General features: G+C 53.1%; 5 protein-coding genes across 5 annotated transcripts; 2 read left to right on the forward strand and 3 right to left on the reverse strand.

The window, feature by feature from the left end:
* Positions 1-1595: 1595 nt before the first annotated feature.
* Positions 1596-4742, forward strand: BO79DRAFT_166104 (putative C6 transcription factor). Its single transcript, XM_025679294.1, has 4 exons — positions 1596-2226; positions 2286-2397; positions 2520-3226; positions 3334-4742. The coding sequence occupies exons 1-4, from the start codon at positions 1811-1813 to the stop codon at positions 4424-4426; spliced, it is 2328 nt and encodes a 775-aa protein (XP_025543389.1). The 5' UTR covers positions 1596-1810; the 3' UTR covers positions 4427-4742.
* A 3292-nt stretch (positions 4743-8034) lies between these two features.
* iml1 (GTPase-activating protein IML1) lies at positions 8035-13707 on the forward strand (the record flags this gene model as incomplete). Its single annotated transcript, XM_025680564.1, has 1 exon — positions 8035-13707. The coding sequence occupies one exon, from the start codon at positions 8035-8037 to the stop codon at positions 13588-13590; it is 5556 nt and encodes a 1851-aa protein (XP_025543390.1). The 3' UTR covers positions 13591-13707.
* A 200-nt stretch (positions 13708-13907) lies between these two features.
* Positions 13908-18007, reverse strand: BO79DRAFT_53987 (uncharacterized protein). Its single transcript, XM_025689394.1, has one exon. The coding sequence runs from the start codon at positions 17810-17812 to the stop codon at positions 14177-14179; it is 3636 nt and encodes a 1211-aa protein (XP_025543391.1). The 5' UTR covers positions 17813-18007; the 3' UTR covers positions 13908-14176.
* Positions 18008-18829: 822 nt separating this feature from the next.
* On the reverse strand, positions 18830-21381 carry BO79DRAFT_284814 (pre-rRNA-processing protein ESF1). The gene is made up of 2 exons (XM_025688289.1): positions 21211-21381; positions 18830-21126 (listed from the first exon to the last, which is right to left on the reverse strand). Exons 1-2 carry the CDS (start codon positions 21275-21277, stop codon positions 19007-19009), a joined length of 2187 nt encoding a protein of 728 aa, XP_025543392.1. The 5' UTR covers positions 21278-21381; the 3' UTR covers positions 18830-19006.
* A 197-nt stretch (positions 21382-21578) lies between these two features.
* BO79DRAFT_166115 (uridine kinase family protein) lies at positions 21579-23556 on the reverse strand. The gene is made up of 8 exons (XM_025679295.1): positions 23268-23556; positions 23062-23189; positions 22843-22987; positions 22748-22790; positions 22578-22691; positions 22489-22530; positions 22204-22435; positions 21579-22120 (listed from the first exon to the last, which is right to left on the reverse strand). Exons 1-8 carry the CDS (start codon positions 23436-23438, stop codon positions 21637-21639), a joined length of 1359 nt encoding a protein of 452 aa, XP_025543393.1. The 5' UTR covers positions 23439-23556; the 3' UTR covers positions 21579-21636.
* Positions 23557-23724: the final 168 nt, after the last annotated feature.

The following is a 23724-nucleotide window of genomic DNA, read 5'->3' on the forward strand; positions in this document are numbered from 1 at the left end:
TAGTAGCTTCCTCGATCGGCATGACAGATTTATTCCATGTGTGCTTGGTCAATGCTGGTCGATTGCAGAGATACCCGACCGGCTGGATTGTGTTGGGATGGCTAGTGGTACGATCAGTACATTTCCTTGCAAATATCACTGCTTTGACGCGCCAAGAGGCCACCAGCTAGCGGGGAAGAATCGCCTGGGACATACTGCATACGTACTGCGGCGTGGTTTGGTAACACAGACTGCCGAGCATGTGATGTTTAGCGACAAGCATTACGCCAAAAGCCATATCATCATCATTTGACCCCAGCACGCAGTTGAGTAGCGCTCAAGGGGAAGAAATCCCAACCAGCACAATTCAAGCCTGTGAACATGTGATCACACCAATCTGTTCACCACGCTTCCAGCCACCGTTTCATCCACCCAATACGGACACATGACCCTTTAAACGGTCGCGGTCAGTAGATGTATAGATGTCCGTTGAAATTTCACTCAGATTTACATGAAAGAAAGATTCGAGTCATCAACCTCCTGCCTCTGATACTGAAGCCGTCGAGAAAGCACGACCTTATCTTGCGTTTCCGGACCGTTCATTCGAATTTCTTCAGCTTTCAACGTATCGAGGGACTAAAACGAGGAAGAAGAGATATGAGCCAGACATCAAAAAGGAGGATGAAAGCCACGAAAAGGGCACGGATCATCGTAAAGAGACAAAATTCAGAGGCAAAACAGGTGGCGGATGATGCAGATGATATAATGCTTACCTCGAATAGGCAGCAGCTTCCCCATGAATGCAGTGATGAATCCGTGAGAATTGTCGCAACCCCTCCCCGATCCAAGGATAGGTGGTCGTATGTCGACACCATCGTTGACACCAGTGGTTCGCCAGCAAAAGACACCCGAAAAGAAGCAATGGATTAGCTAGCCACCAGGTGCCCTTGCGGTATCGAGGTTGCGGGGTGTTTGCATTCCTCCCCGGGTGTTTAACTCAAAACTCCATGTCTAGGCCTCTGGCATCGGTTTCGATGAGCTTTTATCTGGCGCCACTGAGCAATCTCAGGACACGCAAGCGAGTAAGGACCACATGTTTAATGCTGCTGGTGGCGCTCAATTGTGAATGGAAGTGTGTGTCATCCAGGTGGTGCGGCGGCGCGCACCACACGATCTTCCATGGAGCTGATGCGAGACTCGAAATAATGATTCCATCACCATGTTTTCAGGTTGTTGTTGATGAGCCAGATGAGAGGGAAACGGGGACTGTCCGCCTCACCAACATTGGCACCGGGTTGGCTGTCATGCGGTACCACGAGGTCGGGTCGCGCCCTTTCTAGCTGGGTCACGGGCGAGCTTCTCGCCCAAAAAGAAAATTAGGGAGGGTTTATGGATGAGAGAGAGCCTCTTTCCCTTGTCAAAAAATGCGGAGATGGAGGGAGTGAAGAACCATGGTTGAAAATGATAGCCCGAAGGACAGTCTTCTGGTCCAATTCCACTTGGTGTTCCGGAGACGCGAGCCGATTTCCGCCCAACTTGTGGCGAGACCAAACCCGGCAGTTAACTCCAGCCTACCACACTTCTCCCTTGACCGGCTCTGGGTCCCTTTCGGCCAACAAGCGTTAAGCTGTTGCTATGAATCTGTGACATCAAAAACCGCCCTGTCCACTATTATTGTTCTCTCCTGGTCTATAGTGAGCCCCTACGCCCAGTCCTCGCTAATCAGGAGTGTTTGCCCGTATTTGCTGTTGCTGGGTTCGTCCGTGCTATTGAGGGTTGGGACCAAGGGGGCTGACAAGTTTTCTCGCCTCGCCTCGTCTTGTCTTTGACAATGAGCGACAACAACCGGCCCCCTCCTTTCCCTTATCCCTCTTATTCCTCGTCCGCCTCGTCCGACTTTCCGGACAGTGAACCTAAGTATCATAACTGGCCGGTGCCTCAGTACTCGCAGCCTGCTTCTTTCGGTCCACCGGTCTCTTACGAGTCCGTCTCCGCCAGTCATGCTGAGACCCCCGCTGCTGGCGCCTCCCGGAGCGCTCCTGGGGATCGCACAGTGAACTCCAAGGTAGCCATCCCGAGGACTGTGAGCACGAGCACCTGGACCAGTAGTGGCCGAGTAAGCCGAGCTTGCGAGAACTGTCGAGACCAGAAAGCCAAATGTAGCGGTCACCGCCCGACTTGCCAGCGTTGCCAGGAGTCGGGCATCCGCTGCTCCTATGGAGATCGGAAGCGCGAAAAGATGGCCAAGTGCGTTTACGTGACTGCTTCCAAGTTGATCGATGAATCTATCTGACGGTGAGTTCTAGGCAGCTCAGTGATCTGACAACCCAGGTCCAGGTATACGAAGCCGTTATGCGAGAGATTGCTCCGAAGCTGGACTCGCAAACGGCCCAATACGTCGAACGAATTTTGCACGATGTAAGATCCCTTTAATCCATCCATCTCGACTTGGTTGAACTCTCCCGCTATCCTCTATTATTCCTCCCTTCCCCTCTAGACCCTATTCCCAGCCCTGTTTAACATAAAGAAACCCATTACAGCAAAGAGACGACCATGACCAGCTCGGTGGCGCACATGGGTCGTCCTCATCATCGGCCGCCAAAGTAGCCGATGCAGCCCTTCTGGGGCACCACTCACCAGGTTCTTCGCTGGCGGCTCTAGACTATACCAACGAAGACTTTAACCGTGACGAGAAAATACAAGCCATGGGCTTTGTGGGTGAACATTCGGAGATCGCTTGGATGTACAGATTGAAGCGCCTTCTGGAACGATCGAACTCCGCATCCCCCCGAGAGACCTGGGATCGACATTCGGTCTCCTCCGTGAATTTTTTCCTTGACGACTCGGATATCCCAGTTATTGATGATGTTGATCCATCTGAACGACCCCCTATTACGGTGGCTGACCAGCTTGTCGACAGCTATTTTCAAGCCGTCCATCCGACGTTCCCAATCGTGGGCAAAATGATTTTCCTGGCACAGTACAAGTCTTTCTACTCGGCTCCCCATGTACGGCCGGGGAAAAGATGGCTTGCCATACTCAATTTAATCTTCGCGATCGCTGCAAAACATGCGCGTCATTTGTACAATGACGTTGAGAACGGAACCGACGAGAGCTTGGTCTACTTCTCGCGGGCATGGAAGCTTAGCATGAATGATACAGCACTTCTCGAGCACCCAAACCTGCAGCAGGTGCAAGTGGAGGGGCTGACTTCGTTTTACCTAATGTCCATAGGACAAGTCAACAGGTATGCGGCTTTCTTGATTCCTTCCCCTTACGATCCAGCGCCCATTCTTTTGGTGGTCGCCCGCATCTCCCGCATCCCCCTCTGATTTGATAAAACCAATTTTCTAGGTCCTGGAGAATCTGTGGTATATCCATTCGTTCGGCTGTCACCATGGGGCTGAACCTGAGAAGCGAGAGCAATACGATTGTTCATGTGTCCAAGGAGACGCGTTATCGGGTATGGTGGTCCCTATATATGCTGGATAACTCACTTTGTGTCATGACGGGCCGCCCACCGAGCACCAATGATGTTTTCTGCACCACGCCGCTCCCGGTTCCTTTCAAGGAGGAAGACTTTATGGATAACAAGGTCGTCCAACTGATCGCGGATCATGAAGCTCGAAATATCTTTATGGAAACCTTCTGTCTACGGGTTCCTGGGAAATCTCCCGACAACGCAGGAACGCCCGACTCTTTCCGGCTGCAAATGAATTCGTTTGGGAAACAAAGTGACCAGGTCGCGGCTGGCGCCATTGAAGCGCTTACTCCAAACACCTCGCTTTATTTCCTTTATCATATTGACCTGGCGCTGATCATGCGGGAGTCGGTTGACCTGTTGTATGCTCCAGGGGCAGCTCGAAAGTCGTGGCGAGAGATCGAGGGGTCCATCTCCATGCTGCATGGCAAAGTTGAAGCATGGCTGTCCAGGCTTCCGCCAGCCTTCCACTTCACTAAAGGGGCACCCGCGTTCGAGAGGCAACGGTCAAGCCTGGCGTTTCGTTTTTGCAGCACCAAGATGCTTATTACGCAACCGTGCCTAAGCCGTCTCGCCCAACAGAATTACGGCAATGACCCACCGGGACGATTTTGCGAGACCATGGCAACCGTGTGTGTCGACCTGGCCGGTCAGATGCTCGACTTACTGCCTGAATCCCCGGACCTCGCCTGGGTCTATGGGGTCTCTCCCTGGTGGTGCATCTTACATTATTTGATGCAATCCACCACCGTCCTCATCATGGAATTGCTACTGATGGCAAGACCAGGAAGTGCCAAGTTTCGGCGAGTGCTGGCGCAGGTGTCCAAAGCGACCGGCTGGCTAGCGGAGATGTCGACGAAGGATCCATCTTGCCAAAGGGCCTGGCTGGTGTGCAAGGGTCTTATCGCTGAGCATGCCCCCGACCTTGGTGACATCGCCAGCCCCGCCGACCGTGGCAAATCCTGACTGTCTGCACGGTGCAAGCATTCCATGATGATCTCTCCCTCACACCGTGCGTTTCCGAAACAAGCCCGACAACTGACCGAAGGTCCCTGTCCAGTGAAGCCTTGGACTCACCCACTGTAGTGGGCTACTCCCCCCGTCAGTAACCATTAGTAGTCGCGGCTGACCAAATTGTCTCCGTCGAGGGAAAATAATTCGCTTTGAGGCGGTCGTCTCTATTTCCCTACACTATCTATTATCATTGGACTAAACTGGTACTGTAGTAGGTCTCATTTACACTATCTTATTTTTTTCTTCTTCTTCCTATTTCCAATCTTCCATCTTTTCCCATCTTCTCTATATTTTCTTTTCTTTCTTTCCCTTTTTTTTTCCCGTTTCTGCACCTGCCCCGTGCCCCCTCAATAGATTGGAACAGGCTTTTTATGATTGTCAATAGATGTAGACAACCCCGGCTCTGCACCGATGAATTTCGAGGAGTGGATCTACATAGCGCAAGCCCTGTCTTAAAGTAAGTCGCAACCCACCCGTGGCGTCCAGCAATTCGCATGGGGTCTTGCCTCTTTTTGACAATTTCATTGCTTCCCCATTATTGTTGCAGCATTTCTACGGCACCCCCCCTTTTCTGTCCAGTTTGTCAGAACCACGACCCCCGCAGGAGAGTAGAATTGATCGTCGAGCCGCGAAGTGCAGGGCATCAGGCGAACTTTGTCCCAATCGGGCTACGGTCCGAACTGCACTTCCGCCTTTATTGGGCATCGATCCGATATTGGAGACGCCCTGGAGGGAGATGGGAGCCTTGATTGGCCCAACTCTGGCTGGGATCCAGTTTTCATGTCGATATGCATTTCGATCCTTTGAATTCTTTTATTCTTTTCTTATCTATTACCGCATATTGACTCTGGAGTGATCTGATTTTGATTGGAAGTTGAGGTTCGTAGGATGCTTGGACTTTTGCGCGCCGCAGGGAATGCGGCTGCCTTGCTCGTCGGGCATTCGCTGTGCTGCTGCAACTGGCACCATGGCTTCTGACAGGGTTCCCCCCAAAGGATTAAGACCAGGTTAGAAATATGCAATGGGCTTGTACTACTTTCAGCACGCAATCCACTGCAGTCTCCATGTCACTGAAGACTCTCCCTCCCCTCTGGTACCCTCCCCTGGCATTGAGGATCTGTCGGTACAGCTGGAGAGCAGCTCGATGACTCCTTGCAGTCGCTTTCTTCCGAGTGGGCCGGCACTTCCATCTGAAGCGGTTTGCTGTCATTTGCTGGCAAGCACCTCCGCCACTGTGCGGAATGGTAGTTTATTGTGCTGCTGTCTGCAAGGTCGATTCCTGTCGGGCTTAGCTTACCGTTCATTCACCCCCCTACTGCAGCTAAAGCTTGCTGCCCGTTTGGGGCTGATCCGTGGTTGGGAGAAGCTCTCGGCCATGGTCCGGCTGGTCATGGGTGCCAGATCCCCTATGGGTCTAGACGAAGAGACCGGCCAAATGAAATGCAAAAAGGGGAGCGATAACAAAAATTTACGCCTGCCATATTTCAAAATAATAAGAAAAAAAAGATAGAAAAAAAAATAAAAAAAGCAAAGGGGAAGAGCATAGAAAAAGGAAAGAAAATGGACCAAGAAGACACTGCCCATGGTTTATGGTGAAGGGGTGCATGAGGCTACAAGCTTTTACTGATTGGGGAAAGTTGGGTAACGACCTCACCACTCACCACCCATTCATCCATTGATTTTCAGGTACAGCTGGTGACTCGCTTCGTATTTCCGCCAGCTCACGTCCTAAATATTAAGCCACTGGATTGATCTAAATGCGCTCGATCAGAGCTGTTCCGTGTTGCTCTCATTTCTCCCGCGCCAGGGAAGGGGGTCAGTGCAGTAGAAGGAGGCACTTTGGCAGTGTACGGATCCTCGATCTGGAGAAGGCAAAAGGACGCTGCATGGACTATGGGGCCAGCTAGTTTACATGCTAGCCCCGATAGCGTCCAGGTTTGCGGTTCTTCTGTTTGACTACTGCTGATCTAAATCTGACCTATCCATTTAGCGAGATGTTCCGAAGCACGCCACGGTGTGAACCACGATTTTAACCTGGGCTAGAAACACGATAAAAGATTAAGAGAGAGAGGAGCAGAGCCAAATGAAGGAACGGGGAAAATGGAGTGGAAGCCCGTTCAAGTGCGTGGCTGCTGGCCCAGATGGGAAATATCCTCCACCATGGCTTACGCATGGCCCCAGCGTACCCAAATAGGGTCCAGATCCCGATGTCAAAGATCAAATCCCGACGCCGCTAAAATGAGCCAAGCCAAACCATCCAGTTTTTGAAATCTCCTGCTCATCTCACCATTTGCTTGGTCACCTTTAATACTGTCCATTATGCTTGTTGGCATACGCAAGACAAGCAAATCAGACAGCGTAGGACAGCGTATCAGGGTGCATTAGTATAAACAAACCCCCTATAGTTGGGTCAAGATATGTCTGTCAACAAGTTGAACTGGTGCAGACGACTGCATTATCAGGTCTCCATCCATCCATCCCAGGCCGTCACGCCCAGAGGAAGCGGCACATTCCGGTCCCTTTCATTGGTGATGTTCGGTTAATCTCCATCACCGCGCGGGCCTGATCATTGCCGATTGGTTGCCTTTGGAGAGGACTTTTTTTCCCGCCGCAGTGGAAAGTTGGATAGATCGTCTTCGGGCCAGCCCATCCATCTGCCCTTCACCGTTTCGAACCATTCCGAAGTCACTAGTTCATTCTCCACAATCAGCTAGCTGCCTGCCTCGGCGTCGGCAGACTCCTTTCTTGCATTATTACTGCATTGGGTTGTGCAGACTCCCAACGCATGACAAGGCGGACGTTACTGTCTAGACTGTCTACGCTGCACGACTCGTGCCATTCGGGAGAAAGGGAAAGGGAAAAGGCAGATGGATCGTTTCATGCCCTTCAGATTCCGATCATTCTTGATGGGACCAATCATCGGCTGGTATCGGCGAGCACAGGAGGAATTTGCGATCGTAGGCGCATCTGGGCATGTGCACTGCGCGACTCGCATCAGTATCTAAAATTCTGGCGGAGTAGGTATGCCTTATCATGTAGATCTCAACAAAAAAAAAAGAAAAAAAAGGAAAAAATGTACTTTCGTAACATATCTTCGGATGGACGGAGATCTCGGACTCGATCCGAGGAGGGCGGCTCGGGCTGGCCTTTGGGTCGAAATTCGTTTGGATAATTTCTGGTCCCCGAAGATTTTCGATCCCTTCCAAATGCTTCGCAGGATCTGTTTTGATGCCTGAGGCATAAGTATTTTATGGCATCATAACTGCCTCAGGCGTACGTCACCTCTGATCACGTGGGTGATTATATAATTACACGTGATGTGAGTGTGGCAGACTGACTCTACACCGCCTTCCCTGGTGGATGTGGTGGCTGTCACATGATGTGGGGAAAGTCACGGGCACTGCATATCAAAGCAATCCATCAATAATCAATCATCAATTCAGCTAACCCCGGTGCCATTGCGCCCCAATCACCTCAATTAAACCATTTATCCATTAGCTAATTGCTGGACTGATTTTTATCTCAATGGTCATTCAACCATGCGACGGTGACGCTAGAGAATGTCGTTGCGGGGCCCTATGAAGCGTTCGCACCTGCGGCAGGTGAGCGCCGCCAGTATCGACACGCTTTCCAGCTCGCGCACCGCCGAGCTTCCTCGTGGCACGCCCCGGGATCGCTCCTCCACTCCCGATGATAAGGCAGCCCGACTCTCATCCACCGGACTGGACCGCCGTCAATGCTCCCTCTGGGTCCATGATGAGACCTTCTCCAAGGAGGAGATCCTGTTCAACCAGGCCGCCTTCAGCGACACCGGCGTGCAAGTGGGCGATGTCATTGAGATATTGCCCGCGCGCTTTTCGGGCGATGCCCCCTATGCCGCTAAAGCAGACATGGGAGCCCGGTCGCTGCGCGAGAGTCATGTCGACCTGAACTCGTCGCTGCCGGCGAACCCCATGTCCAAGTTTAAGACTCCGTTACAGAGTCGATGTCTCTTCGTCGTCAAGCCGCTCCCACAGGAGATCAAGACCCGTCACCCGAAGCTCGAGTTATCGGTCACAAGCAGCGTCGCCAACATCTTCGGGTTCAAGAACCGCTCCGCGGTTCACATCTCCATCGTGGAGCGTGCGCAATGCTCAGCCTCTCATGTGGATATCTCCTTCCGCGATCAGTACCTGGTCCGTTCGGACATGTGGAGACTGGTCATGTCAGAGTTATCGGAGAAGATCGTCTACAAGGGCCAGAAGATCGTGTTCATGGGGAGTATCAAGGCCACGGTCAAGAATATCTTCATTCGGGGCAAGAAGGTCCTGTCGGGCTTCTTCTCTCCGCAGACTATTCCCGTCTTTCGAAGCGAATCCGCCAAATATGTCCTCTTCATTCAGATGTCGAGAGAGATGTGGGACTTTGACTCTGAAGGTACAGGGGATATTCTCTTTAGTAGGGTCATCAATGGCTTCCTGCCGGAGTTGTTCAAGCGCTGGGCCAATTCCGACGCGAGACATCTGGTCACCATTGTGTTGTTTACGCGCGTAGAATATGATCCGTCGGCCATTGGGCCCTCCTCGAGTCTTACATCAGAGAGTTTGCACAACAACTTCACGCCAAATGGTGCGCCAACTAGGGACTTTTACCGTGTGGTCGTTAATGATATGGCGAGTGGCCATTGGACCACCATTCTGGATGAGCTGAAGAAGGACTTTCGAACCTTCTTGAGGGACGTGTCAATTCTCAAGACTACAGACGACATCAAAACGCCCACCATCGATGGGGTTAAGGTGGCCCCTCGAGCCCAATCTGCCACCATTGCGGGACGGCCCAGCACTGCGCTTCGCGGGAACATTCTCGAAGCGATCCATTTGGCGTCATCTCATCTGGCGTATGATCACATTGATCGCGATATGGTGCATACGGGGACATCGATCATCGTCATTACTCCAGGAAGTGGCGTTTTCGAGGTGTCATATGAGTCTCTAGCCTCCACGACGGAAGCATTGACGAATCGAGGTATTGCCATTGATTTGGTCTGCCTTAGTCCCATGCCGCTGCACTCGGTGCCTTTATTTAAATACCGCGAGCCGGCACAGAAAACACAGAGCCCTTCGTATGGAGGAGACATTCAAGACGGCGGCTATTCGCCTGAAATGCGTCTGTCGTTCGCAAGCCTAGCCAGCAGGGGCTCGCACCTCTCGCCAAAGTCGTTTCCTGGAATGGGCGCAAGACCCTGGTCTTCTCGACATAACGAATGGAACTACGGCATTCCACACTGGCTTGACATTTCGTACTGGAACCCTGAAACGTACAGGGAGGCTCGACGCATTCTGAAGAAGGATCCTAACGCTCCAATTCCGTTCACTGTCACCAAGCAGTCGAAGGTCTTCGTGCCGCGCGTGCGGATGTATGAGATCCAGATGATGGGGGTCATGGAGAGTGAACAGTCGAACATTTCGATTCCTTATCTACTTGAAGGACAGGGTATCTCGAGAAGGTCAAATCACGCGATGGCTTTGAGTCCCGCGAATATAAGCCCAGGAAATTTGCCATTCAAGCGAAACTCCCCCTTCCGACATCAGCTGAGTGACAGCCTCCGACCCGAACCATTTCTCCAGAACATAGCAAGCTCCAAAGATGCGATGTTGCCCAAGTCGCGAAAATCCTCGAAGTCGGTGGTTTCGTGGATGGACCAATATGACGAAGGAGTGTTCCATCCGTTTCCTAAGCGACGTCAGCGCCCGAAACCGACGAAGCAAAAGCGACCCAGCGAGCCAGAAGTGCAAGTGTCAAGTGCACACGATCGACTGTCCGCTCGGTCTGTGACTCGCTTGAGGGAAAATGAGACCAATTCGAACGAACGCGCCCAGACGACGTATTCCGCGCCTCGGAAGATTGATGCCACGCTCCCGGTCCCGAAAAAGCCCGTTCCTACGCGAACGGTGTCTCCGAAGAAGCCTGCTTTAAAGACCTCTTCCAGCGCCCGAATCCCACGGATTTCGCGTACGATCAGCTTTGCTCTGCGGGGTCTGAGTGCCACTCCTCCCAGAGCTCAGGCGAGCACGGAAGTCAACGTCGAGCATGCTCGCGGGCAATCGACAGCAAACGTGAAGAAACCCTCGGGCATGTTTGCTGATACGCGAAGTGTGGACTCTCTCAGCATATCGGATTCTGCGTCCACGAAGACCGTGATCGATCTCTCGACGACACCAACTACGCCCCAGAAGCAATCTCATAATAGCTCAGCAATCACCCCCTCGCGGCCCATAGAGATCAAGGTTCCTCAAAAGCAACCATCCGAGGATGATACGGAGCAAGGCGACCGCCCTATCACCGAGTCATACTCAACCACAACAACTGAAATACCTATACCCGGTGAAGCTCGCCATGAAGGCCGGGCCAAAAGGCCGCATCCACGGGTGACGATCAATGGCAGCTCGCGGGACGCATCCAAGAGCGCGCCTTCCAAGGCTTTGGCGCCTTGGGTTCGGTCCATAAATCCCTGCAATACACCAAAAGACGTCTTACGAGACACCAGCTGGTTTGGGCGTTGGCAGCATGCGTATCCGAGGCCTCCACATGTAGCCGTCGTCAAGTGGAAGAGCTTGAAATCCCCTGCTATCCTGCCCTTGACTACGGAAGAGTTCCCAACGGCGACCGAGCTGGCGTCGGACTACTATCAAACTCCCTATCGCGTGTTCCCGAACGACGATGCGGAGGGTGTCGAGCCGCCGAAAACACGGGGCGTGCTTCTACGTGAAATGATATCGCTACGTCTATCTCATGGGTTCCAAATAGTCGTCGGCAAGAACGTTGTTGAAGTGTCGGGCCAGTATTCCCTCGAGGCACCCAACGTGTTCGATACCCGAAGCCTGGAACGAGACGGGGCAACTGTGTTCCTGTCGAAGGGCAACACGATCCATCGGCTCGTGTGTATCGACGAGGCTGAGATCGAAGTGACTCGATACACCCACAGAAACTCGGCCATGCTGGCGTCTCACAAGACCAACGACTTCACTATGTATTCACCAGCCATGCGCACGATCCTGAGCCCGGAATATGAAGTCAAAAATATCCGACTGGATCCAACACTGGAAGAATACAACTGGAACTACGCAGACAATTACGTGGCCGGACATCGCGAGTACCTCTTTAGCCCGGCTCAGCAGCTGCAATTCTGGCGGGCGCGTTATGTGCTGATCCCGATGCACTTGCAGGTCAACTCTCGCCGCCAACTGCAGTCATACAACGAAGACAATGAGGAAGAGATCCATCTGCTCGGCATCAATCAGCTCACGCATATCTGGCAGCGGCACAAGTACGTTCCGCCTGAGGAGAAGCTGTTCGACACAGCCCGCAAGAAGCGGGAGCAGAATCCTCTGAACATCATGTACCAGACACGAAATTCCTCTGAGGTCGTGGCAGCTGAACTGGATCGAATCATCCTTACAGACCCCGGCCTGGACAATTCTCCGGCCCAGCTGCTGCCGGAGTCGGAGCTGCTGGAGCGATCAAGCATTAGTCTGACAACGTTGGCACAACTGATCCAGGGCGAGAAGGGCGTCCGGATGATGGATCGACGGTGGCATTGGCGTCTGCACTACAATTGCTTCATCGGCTTCGAACTGACGACCTGGCTTCTCCAAAACTTCCGTGACATCGACAGCCGCGAGGAGGCAGTCGATTTCGGCAACGAGCTGCTGAAGCACGGCCTCTTCCAGCACGTAGAGCGGCGCCACAACTTCCGCGATGGCAACTACTTCTACCAAATCTGCAGCGAATACCGGGCCACTCGCCCAGAGTCTCGCGGCAGCTGGTTCCCTCAAATCCGGGCCGACAAGCCAGCTGCCTCGACACCAACCGGAGAGAACCCTCGCGACTCGCCCATCAGCCACTCGCGGTCAGAAAGTCTAGATGAGGCCGCTCAGCCGGCCCCAAACACACCATCAAAGGGGAAGAATAAGGCCACCATCATGCTATCCAAGACCATGAAATACGACGTCGATCCACGCAAACGATCAAACCGCCCAGAGGTCATCGACCTCCACTACGACCGCCTCCACAACCCCGACAATTGCTTCCACATCGAACTCAGTTGGATGAACACCACCGCCAAACTGATCGAAGACGCCGTCATCTCCTGGGCCTCAACGGCCGAGAAATTCGGTCTCAAACTCGTGCAAGTGCCTATCGCCGAAGCCTGCGCCATCGACGAAACCCAACCCTTCCGCAAACCCTACCGCGTCCAACTCAAACTCCCCCCTCCCAAGGGCCCCCTCCCATCCCTCTTCCAAGCATCAACCTCCTCCTCAACCACCCCAACCTCCCTTACCCAACCCTCCCCTCCAGACCGGCACTACTACCAAAAAGCCCTCCTCCGGCGCTTCGACTTCGTCCTCGACTTCGAAGCCCGCTCCGCCTTCCCCGCCGACGTCGAAGTCTCCTACTCCTGGGGCATCCCGGACTACCGCTACCCGCAATACATCCACCGATCCGGCAGCCTCCTCGTCCAAATCACCGACGACGGCGACTTCCTCTTCCTGGCCAACCGCCTCGTCAGCACCCGCGCCGCCGCCACCAGTCGCGACCGTCTCGACCGCGACCGCGACCCGCAGCAGCAACAGCACCGCACCCGCGCCGGCACCTACGACCCCGGCGATCGCGCCTCCCCGCGCCTCTCCCCGCTCACCCGTCCCACAATCCTCCCCATCCCCCACGACGTCAGCACCAGCATCACCAACAGCCCGCGCCACTTCCCCGCCTCGACAGCCGCCGCAGCAGCTAGTCTCGACTCCTCGAACTTCTACCGCGCGCCGGAACACATCCTCACCAACTTCGAGGACTTCTGTCGCGACCCTATCCGTCTTGAACAGTTCTACAGCGAGTCGCATGTTCGTCCGACGAGTACGCGCGTCGAGCCTACGGCGTTGTTGGATACCGCTATCCCGTCGTTGGAGTTGCCCGCCAGTGTGGTCAGCCATCATCCGCATTTGGGAATCACCCCGGGACCCGGGCTGATGAGTAGGGCGTCGCATAATGGGACGTTGCCGACGATTGAGTCGCGGGCGAGGGCGTCGAGGGATGAGGGGAGGAGTCCGAGAAGTGGAGCGTTGAGGCCGGTTATGTAGGATGTGTGTATGTCTGTATGTATGTAATAAGGATGTTGTTGGTGGGATTGTTGGGGATGATGTGTGGATGGATGTATTGTGTAATCGTAATCTATGGCTAATTATGTTGAATGAATTATATGATCGATTTGGCGAAGTTCGTGTAGGTGGGTGTAGATTGCTACTTAAGAACAGTAATGGCTTTTCGATTTTGATGATGGATCGAGTTTGTTGACTATAGTGGCTGTGTAGAAATGCGTGTGCTGACTGTCGTGAGTTGTGTTCGAACGGAAGGTACGATTCTTAGAACGGTGGTGTCTCGGTCAAATGAAGTATTGAAATTTGTTATGTTATTCAGTAGTTATCTGTAACTGATAGTTCTGACTTATCTACATAGTGAGATACAAGGTGAAGGAGGCAGGCATGGGTGCGGTCATATGTATGCTTGGGCGAATGAGAAACTATAATCAACACATGGGTATCATGATGATATCAAAGCGCAAAAATGAAAACAAAACTGTATAAGGGCACCCCCCGATAAAAAACAGGGAGAAGAGAAAAGTAAGTATGAATCCCAAACATAGACCGCCCCATCTACACAACAGGCCTACCACGCCTCTTCAACATCAAGGAGCCATTTACGAATGCCCTCGCGTAACGTGTTATCACCTCCTGTCTGTACTCGCCGGCGGTCCCGGTCTGTGGGCCCCAGCTCGCCTTCATCTTCTCGGCAGTGTTCCGCCGTTACACTGCGAACGACCTCGTCGAGCGCGCTTAAGACAAGTTTGCGACACTCGGTCCGAGGAACTTCCACTGGGCGCATCTCGTCTCGGCTCAGCACGTCTGACATGTGCTTGTCCTCTGTACGCCGAGTGCGCGTGGGCGACGGAGCCCGGGAGTGTACCATTGAGGAAGGTCCGCTCTGAGCGAGAACTCGTTCGAGAGCGTCCACCAGCGTGCCATCCAAATCCATCACGTGCTCTTCTACAAAGCGTTCTTCTACATCACTTAAGCCAAACCCATCAGATGAAGAACTAGCGGACGATTTGCTGGAAGCAGTAGCTTGAGAAAAGAAACTGGTCAGCTGAGACGCAGACACCGAGCCGCCGGAGACATGACGAGGGGTGCCAGGTTGGGGAGAGAACGAAGGCGATGTGTTGCGCCAAGAAGCACTCCCGACTTTACGACGTAGCCGCAGCCGCTTCACCGTGAAGGTTCGCACATCCGCAATGAGAGTGGTCGCAACATCCACCCATCGTCCGGAACCGTCCGCATCAAGACACGCGGCTTGGCTTGACATCGGTTCTGCTTGCATGGCACGCTTGATGTCAGCCTCGAGCCCATTATAGGGCCGGACCGCTTGAAGTAAGAAGTCATCATGGAAGCTCTTCAGCCAGCCAGCAACGTTCATGTTAGGTCCATCACTGTCTTTCAAGGTAGAGGGAAAGCCGGATGTGCTGCTGTGCGTAGACGCTACGGCGTCAACACTAGTAACCGACGTTCGTGTCTTCTTCGGTGATGCCATTGTGGAATCGCCAGATGAAGAAAGCGAGACGAACCCGGGCAAAGGAAGATCAACATCAACAATGCCATCATCGCCTCGGACTGACAACTTCAGCGACGACTCTCGCGCTTGGTCCGTAGCCGCAGCCTCATCCGGGGCATCGTCGTCTTCATATCTATGGTGGGCATTTGAAGCCTGCGGAATGGAAATATGGTTGCTAGTTGCGCTTTTCGGAGAGACTTCGGTAGGTCCGAGCGATGCCTCTTTGACCATCTGACTCAGAGTGGGAGGAGGGCGCCTCGGAGGATTTGTGTACGCTGACACGGACCGTTTGCGGGTGTCAGTTGGTGCCACAGATTCGCTGTCACCAGTAGACGATTCCTGACGGGCGCTCCACAGACCGGAGAATATGTTTCCCCATCGACCATTGGCAGAAGGTACACTGCCATTCGCACTAGTATGTGTGCTTTCGCTTCGTTGGAGGCTCCTCAGCAGTGTTTCCGATGCGAGGCTGTCGGGCCCGTCAGCCACTACCTGGTCCGACCCTGCGCGCTCAGAGCGGCCTTGAGAAGCAAAGTGAGGGACCGGAACAGTACTACCAGGAGTGGTGGTTGATGTTGTCGCCGCACTCGTATTCCTCGCGCGCATATCCTTGGCGTGGACGGGCACGCCTAATGCTCGAATGGAGCGAGCGTCGGATCCCCGGCGCATGGTGGTGAAGTCCGGTGTCACCGACGGCTCGGTCTCATCCGTGGAACGATGCGCCGTCTCGCACGACGAAACGCTCACGGACCGCTGGTGCTGTTCTCTTTCACTAAGAGTGAGGCGTTGTGCGCGAGATCGACGTTCCATCACTCTCCGCAGTGACTCTTGCCGCAGAACCGGGACATTTGGCGGGCTCTGAGAAATGGCCCTCGTGGAAGCCGCGGTGCCCGGCCTGATAGGGGAAGGGAGAGGCTCGAAACGCTGTTTCGGTGGAAGAAAAACTGAAAGCAAGAAAATAAGTCTCCGCGCCGTCATCTTGTCAGGCGATATAATGACAGTGCGGTGAGCAAGCAGCGGGTCAGAATCCTGCTGGGCCTTCTGCTGTAGATAATGCCTCCGTCGGTACCACTCGGGCCCGAGGGCATTGAGCCACTCAGTATGGTTACCCAGGAATGCTGTAATAAGAACAAGGAAGAAGAAGCTGTGGTCCTTATCTCCAATGCTGCGAATGATGGAGCGGCCTTCCTCACGCCACACGCCCCACCGATTCTGGCCGGTTACGACGAATGGCATTTGCAACGCCGTGCTAATGCGACGGCTGCTGCGGATGGCTTCATCTCGTAGCCTGGAATTTACGGCCAAGATATTCGCAGGCAGGTGGACAAAAGTTTGATTTGTTCGTTGCATGTTTGGAGGTTTAGCTGGCTTTGGATGCATGGCTGAAGAGGAATCTACCTTCTTGAGCAGAAAGAGGATTTCTCTTCGCGAAAGTCTCTCCAAGTGTGACAGGGTGCGGTTTATTACATCCCAATGATCAACCAGAAGATCAATGCGCTCATCCAGGCTCGCAGGTGGGCTTGCAAGGGACAAACTGTCATCGAGGAAACCTCCACGAAAACGGTAGTCCGAATCCAAGGAGCACGACATTCCCGGTTTGGGAGAGTCCGGACCCTGAGCATTGAACCGTGAGGCCGGTCGCCCTGCATTCCGAGAGAGGAGCGGGATCTGGATAGTAATTGCCACAGCATACATCGGCGTCTTTTTCTCCTTGATCTTCCGACGCTTCGTGACGTCTGGAAAGGGAAAACCGCTGTTCGGAAGTGATTCTTGGTTCACAGAACCAGCCGCGTTCATGCCATCCGGAGACGTCTCACCACCTTCGGGCAGATGGACGCTGAACATTCTAGTCAGGAGTATCGTAACCTTTGCTGGTGGTCTGGACTCATTCCCGCGGCTGGTGCTTGTAAAGGCCGATTGACTTCCAGTTGTATACGCGCGCGACAGAGAGTTGCGGGTTGCAGGAGATGTAGGTGCAGTTTTGCCAGGTTCATCATCGGCAGAGATGATATGCATCTTCGTCGATGACCCCCTATAGCTAAACGCACTGCTGCCGAAAATACAATTTAAAAGACCGGTATCATTCGAGTCCGCAGCATAGCGAGGGTGGCTAGGTTCATGATAGCTTCCCGCCGGCGATAGTGTGGAACTACGACCACGAGCCCTCATGAAAGCGCCAGACGACATGGGAGGTGACCTCCGTGCCTCCGCGGCGATAGAGAGTGGGCTTGGCTCCGCGGCTGACGACTGCGACAAGTAGCCCCGCCGTGGCCCACGGGTGAGATTCGAAACCGTACGGGCATGTCTCGCACCGGTGGTATTGTCGAACACCTGAGGTTCCAACCCAAGTCCCATAGAAGTCTGATCCTGCGAACTGGCGCGTGTGTCCAACAGGACACAAGCATCTCGATCTCCCAATGCATTTTGTGCAATTATCACCCGGAAATCCTTCAGCGGGTCCAACTCGACACCGCCGCGATCATCATAGGCACCAGCCGTTGAAGCGTTCGGGGAATTGTAGGCCGTATGCAGCGGATATGCGTGCGTATGGGAATGTCGGAGGAGACTAGCATCGGGGAATAGTAAGCCAGATGTATGTTCCTCCTCCGTGACGGATTCTAATTGGTGAGCGTTTTTGGCGTTGTAAGTCGCCGGATTTAGAGTAGCCGCGGCAGTGCTCAACAGTCGACCCAGCATGATGGCAATTCGAAATAAGGCAAGCCTGCAGGAAGTAAAGGCCAGTGAGAGAATGCCGATAAAGGAGGGGTCGAGCACTCGAGCCGAGAAGCAAACAAAAAAGAAATAATTAAGCTAGGAAATCAAGGCAAGAAACCAACACTCAGACAGATATACTAGAATGAGCTGCAGCACCCATCGTTCAATCCCGCCGAATGCCAACCATGATCAAGCCATCCAGAAGGAATGAACGGGGAGGCCTTCTTTGACTGTGGAGGCCAGACACGCCCACTTGCAGGGGGGATAGGCAGTAATAGGAGTGGTAAGTGAAGCAAAGTAAGTAGTCGGAAAAGGAAGTGATAGTAGTGAACTAGTGGTAGTAGTGACAGCCCGTGTCCAGAAGGGGGTTAGTCAGCCGCCAATTGGGCCGGAAAGAATTAAGTCACTGGGGATGCAATCGAAGCCAATCGATCCAGATGAATTTAGAGCGACTTCCCACTGCGGAGGGAGACGCAAACAAGTGGGAGAGAATTGGCAGGACCGGGGGGGTAATGAATTGGCCAGAGGGGAAGGGAAGGGAAGGGAAGAGAAGAGGGAGGGAGGGAGGAGGAGGGGAATATTGGGGAAGAAACAGCGACGAGTTCCCGAAAGGGCGGTGAAGCTGGCCGTACCGCACATGATCTCAGCCTCATCTCATCGCGGCCGATCGCCTGCAACTTCACGGCCTTTTGGGCCTGTCAGCGCTCGACTGCCCCCCTGCACACGGCCCAATCCGTCACACAATCACCTCATGTTGCATGAGCTAGGCAGCGTTTGGGCGGGAATCTGCGCCAGTCGGGATTCCAACGCCCTTCAACCCAACTCTGATTCACCAGGATTTCCTCCGTGAATGCCGGATCTATACATTGTCTGTAATGACTCGCCTACGCCCGTCATGGGTTATACATGGTGGAATCAGGGGGGAAGTAGCTTGGACTAATGAGAGCCACAGCGATAGGTCGAATGATAATACGGTAAGCTACAGCGCAGGGGTACACAAGGAACAAACAATGACATTGCCGTCCAGATCATAGGCAGACGCTCAAAATCTCTCAAATTAAACACAAGAACCTTTTAGCCAATGGTATCTGCATCGTCATCCCAGTGATGACGCTTTCGTGATAGCTGAGAAGTAGTAGGGGTAGTAGGTAGTCAACTAAATATAGTACAAGCCATTCAGTTGCGCTTGGTCTTTTGCTTCACCTTTTCGACCAGCTTCTTCAGATCATCCGATCCGCCCTCCTTGGACGCACTCTTCTTCTGCTTCTTCTTTTGTTCACGAGGAGCATCCTCCTCGTCTGCATGATCATCCCGATCCCTGCGTCGCTTGCGACCCTCCTCCAACAGAGCCTTCATACCCGAAGTCGCCTTGAATCGGGGGTTGGTGGGATCGATGGCGAACTCGTGGCTCTCGTAGAGTCGAGCGAAACGAGGATCGGTGACTTCCATCTCGAAGTCGTCTTTGGGAGCTTCAACTTGCTTGCCCTTACTCTTGCCCTTCTTGTTCTTCTTGCGAGCTTGTTTCTCCGCCTTTTCAATCTCGTTCATATCAAAGTGCTTGATGCCAGGCTTGTTGTTGTCGTCAATCATGAGCAGCTCCAGCTCCGCCCGCTTGGCTGCGGCCGCAGCTTCCTCCGCTGCACGCTCCTCCCGCTTCTTGCGCTTCTCTTCCTTACGACGAGCAGCAGCAGTAGCCTTGCCACTAGGGTCGTCGAAGAAGGGATCGTCAAAGCCCAAGTCGTCCTCCTGGGGCTGTTCCTTAGCATCCGAGGCATCAGCGGCATCATCCTCCTGCTCGCCATCCTCACCACGCTTGGTGGCCTTGAGCTTCTCCTTTCTGCGCTTCTTTCTCTCACGCTCCTTACGAATGTACTTTTCGATCGTAGTCTCATCCTTCTCAGGCTCATTCTCGAAGATGCTGTCGCCCTTAGGGCCACCAGCCAGACCGGAAGTGAAGGTAACCTCCATCTCACCAACAGGACCATCGGACTTGGACGAAGGGGTAGGCTCCGCACCAAGACCAAGTAGAGCTCGGAGACGTTGCTTCTCTTCCTCCTTCTTAGACACCTTCTTTGTCTCCCCATCCCCGCGCGTAGTATCAACAATCTCCACACCACCCTCATCCTCCTCATCATCGGAGCTATCACTAGCCAGATAAGCCTTCAAGTCGTTCTCGTCGATATCCTTGCGACTACCCCGGAAGGCCCGAGCCTGAGCTTCCTTGCGCGACTTATCCTCCATATCCCAGGTCAGCTTGACCTTGCTGTGCTGCAGCGCATCGGTAACGAACTCGTTCGGCTGGTACCCATCGGGGATGCGTGTGCACTCGTCGCGGGGCGTATCGTCAGAGAAGTCAGTGTCCTCAGGCACAAAGCGGAGGTCGAAGAAGTTGGCGCTAGACAAGTACTCAGCACCATCGACGGAATCGTAAACGTGCTTTGCCACGTCCCTAGACGAGAAAGTCAAGATAGCATAGAAGTAACGTAGGCGCTCCAACTGATACTTCCGTAGCTGTGTCGAGTTGAACTCCTCGCCTTTGTCCTCCTTCAGCATAGATTGCTTGATCTTCTCTTCCTCCTCATCAGAGTCGAGTTCATCCTCATCATCAGAGTCACCACCCTTCTTCGACGCAAAGATCTCTCTAGGCGGCCCTTCCGTCTCCTCCCTCTCCATCCTCTCCTTGCCAAACTCACTGGGATAAACAGCGACCTTCAACACCCTCCCACCAGTCGGCGCAAAACTGGAGAAGACAGCCATCAAATCCTCGGCGCGGATATTGTCCCAATCCAAATTCACCACCGCAATGCGATCCGTAACATCGCCAGTAGGCACATCCGCCCGCTGCTTATCAGGATATTCCAGCTCCTCGCCGAAACCTTCGAACTCCTCTTCGTCCTCATCTTCCTCGTCGGAGCTCTCCTCCTCCGAGGACGAAGACTCATCGAATCCTCCATCTCTCGCCGGGTCGTACGACTCTGCCTTTCTCAGCTCTCTAAGCACCTCCTCGTCATCTGCAACGCTGGCGTCTTCAAGACCATCGTCTTCCTCGTCCTCGCCTTCTTCTTCATCTTCCTCTCCCTCCTGCGCATCCTCGTCCAGCTGGTAGAATCGCTCGAGCTGTTTCTTGGTGTCGTCGCTGGCGAGCTTCCGGCCGTACCTATCGACTGCGGCGTTGCGGGAGAAATCCTTGTCGCGCAACATGTGCGCAAAACGCTTGTCGAGCTTAACATGGGTTTGGCGTTTGCTGGGGAGACGGTAGCGAGGGTCGGTTTGGATGTTGGCGAATCTAGGGTCGGCTAGTTGCAGCAAAGACAATGGGTTAGTTATGTGTTACATCCTCGCTTTGAGAGATTAGAATGGATTGATGGTAGGATACGTACTGATCACCGAGCCGGAGTCATTTTTGGCGGCGCCGGCCTTCTTGCCTTTCTTTTTGTGGTCAGGCATGGTGGCACGCCTGTCGGCAATGAAGTTTTATTCAGATAGGAATGTATAGAATAAGTAGTTCGACACCCTCTGGTAATAGAAGAAGAGTGGATCGTCTGGTTAAGGTGATTGCTGAAAAAGTGATGATCATGGATAATTTTCTGGCGGCGGAACCAAAGATTCTTCGGCGAGCCTTGGATGTGGTCCGTGCGTTTCTCCGAAGGTTCAGGTTAACTCCGTCGTCTGATTTAGCGGCTACACATGCTCAAATTGTGTTTTATAGAGTTTTTTTTCATTATATCATGTATATGTAGTGAGATGCATATATATAGGCCTATTTCCACAGCTCATATACCCCACGCTTAGACCATGACCGTCACTCAACAGCCGAAATATCTCTTTTCAATCCACCGAGGTTCGCGCTCTTCCTCAATGCGACCAACTATAACCTTAATTCCAGGGAACACTGTGGTCAGTCGCTTCAGTCCGATCTTGCCTGCAGCACAGGTCACAAAAATAATCTTGTCCTCTTGGACACCGTGGTCAATCATAACACGGACCGCCATCAGTGCAGCACCTCCACTGGACATTTGAGGGTCGAGGAGCATGACGTTTTCGTGGTTCTCAATATTGGGCGGGAGTTTGAGATAGTGAAGCTCGGGTTCTTCGTTCTTTTCATTGGTCTGGATCAGCACACGACCAGTGATGCAATCAGGGATGGTGCGCTTGAGCGCGGTCTCGAGGCAAGAGCCTCCGCGCAGAATTGCGACGGCAGACACTACACCAGCTTGGTTCAAGCCCTCATAGGTGGTCGATTGAGGTGTATCCACTGCTTGTGATACGTAGTTGGTCATATCCAAAGCCCTGTGCAGTAAATAACATGTAAGCTATGATTTGACAAACTCGCGCGATGTGCGCAAAGTACAACGACGCCCAGGCTAACTCACTTCTCGATCAGTAAAGCGGCAAGGCGGTCGAAGTAGAACACAAAGTCAACTTGTTCCGTTGTCGGGTCCTGGAGGATGGTGTTCATGCCAACAAATTGTGGTGTTTGAGGCATCATTAAGACGTTAGAAGATAACTGCTCTTCCGAGGCGATGAGACCAAGTCGGTTGAGCTCTGCATTATGCTTCTCTGATTTCTCATCAAGCTTGCGCTGAATATGCTGCACAACCATTTCTTAAACCGGAGTTAGTGTGTTGGTCCAAGGGAGAAGGAGCAGACACTCTTACCAATGGCCGTTCGGTTTTCGATACCGCGGGGAATGATGATGTCTGGAGCTTGTCAGACCTGATTCAGCTTATGGAGAAGTCGTACATACCAGACACAGCTCGTTGGGGTTCAACGTATTGCTTGTATGAGGGCTTCACATAAGTGAACCACTGCTTGACAATTCCTTCGACGTCTCTTCCTCTTTCGCGAACATCGCGCATGACTAGCTTCCTCTCCGTTAGAGCAGTACCAAACGGTTGAGTAGTAGGTTAAACTGACTTCTGCGCCCAAGACAAACATCCATGTCTGCTTCAACAAAGATCTAGTAGATAACATGAGCGACGGTTCAGATCTAAAGGACGGGCGGAACTTACCTTGACATCTAAAAGCTCCATGATCCTCGGGTCATGCAAGGCCAAAATACCCTCCAGGATCAATACGCGAGGGGAATACAGGGTACTCGTTTCAGGCTGACGCTGGTGTTCTGCAAACGAGTAAATGGGGATATCTGCTTTCTTTCTAGATAGCCTGTCAGCTTCCATATATGGCACGTGCCCCACCAGAAACTACAACAAGAGACTCATAGATCGTACCCTTGCTTCAAATCCCTTAGCGTTTGGACCAGGACATCAAAGTCCAGAGACTCCGGGCAGTCAAAGTCATATTGATTGCGGTGGGCTCTGGCATGATCCTCTGGGGACAAGCTCTTGTAGAAGGAGTCCTATACCACACCGCCGTTAGAGAACACGAAGTGGAAGGATTTATTAGGCTAAACAATTATGAAAGCGGTCGCATATACCATTACGAGAATCACAACCCAGGGAAGATTCAGGGACTTCACAATCTCCATGGCCACCGAGGTCTTGCCGGAGCCGGAGCTGCCTGCGATACCGATGATACTCAAATCCGCCCATGGTGGAGAGTAGCGCCTGTCTGTCGCGGACGAGTATACAGGGGAGATTGACTGCATCTTGCCGACCCTCACCGAAGAACTGACCTGCCGAAACGAAGGGGACTAGTGACAGGCCGGCCTGATCATAACCGGGGGGAACAAAAGCAAAATTCAGTTAGGACGACCAGCAGCAAAGAAGCGCCGGCGACACAAGCTTTGGAACCGATAAGAGAGACTTCGGCGATACACTCCAATTCCAAAAGGGACCAAGTGATCGGCGCTTGCCCCGATTGGGACTAGGCGGGGCCGTGACCTTCGCTTGCGGCTTTAGGCTTAGCTGGTGAACGTGACCTAACACCCGCCG

The sequence above is a fragment of the Aspergillus costaricaensis genome (genome assembly GCF_003184835.1).
Source record: "Aspergillus costaricaensis CBS 115574 unplaced genomic scaffold BO79scaffold_4, whole genome shotgun sequence".
NCBI lineage: Eukaryota > Fungi > Ascomycota > Eurotiomycetes > Eurotiales > Aspergillaceae > Aspergillus > Aspergillus costaricensis.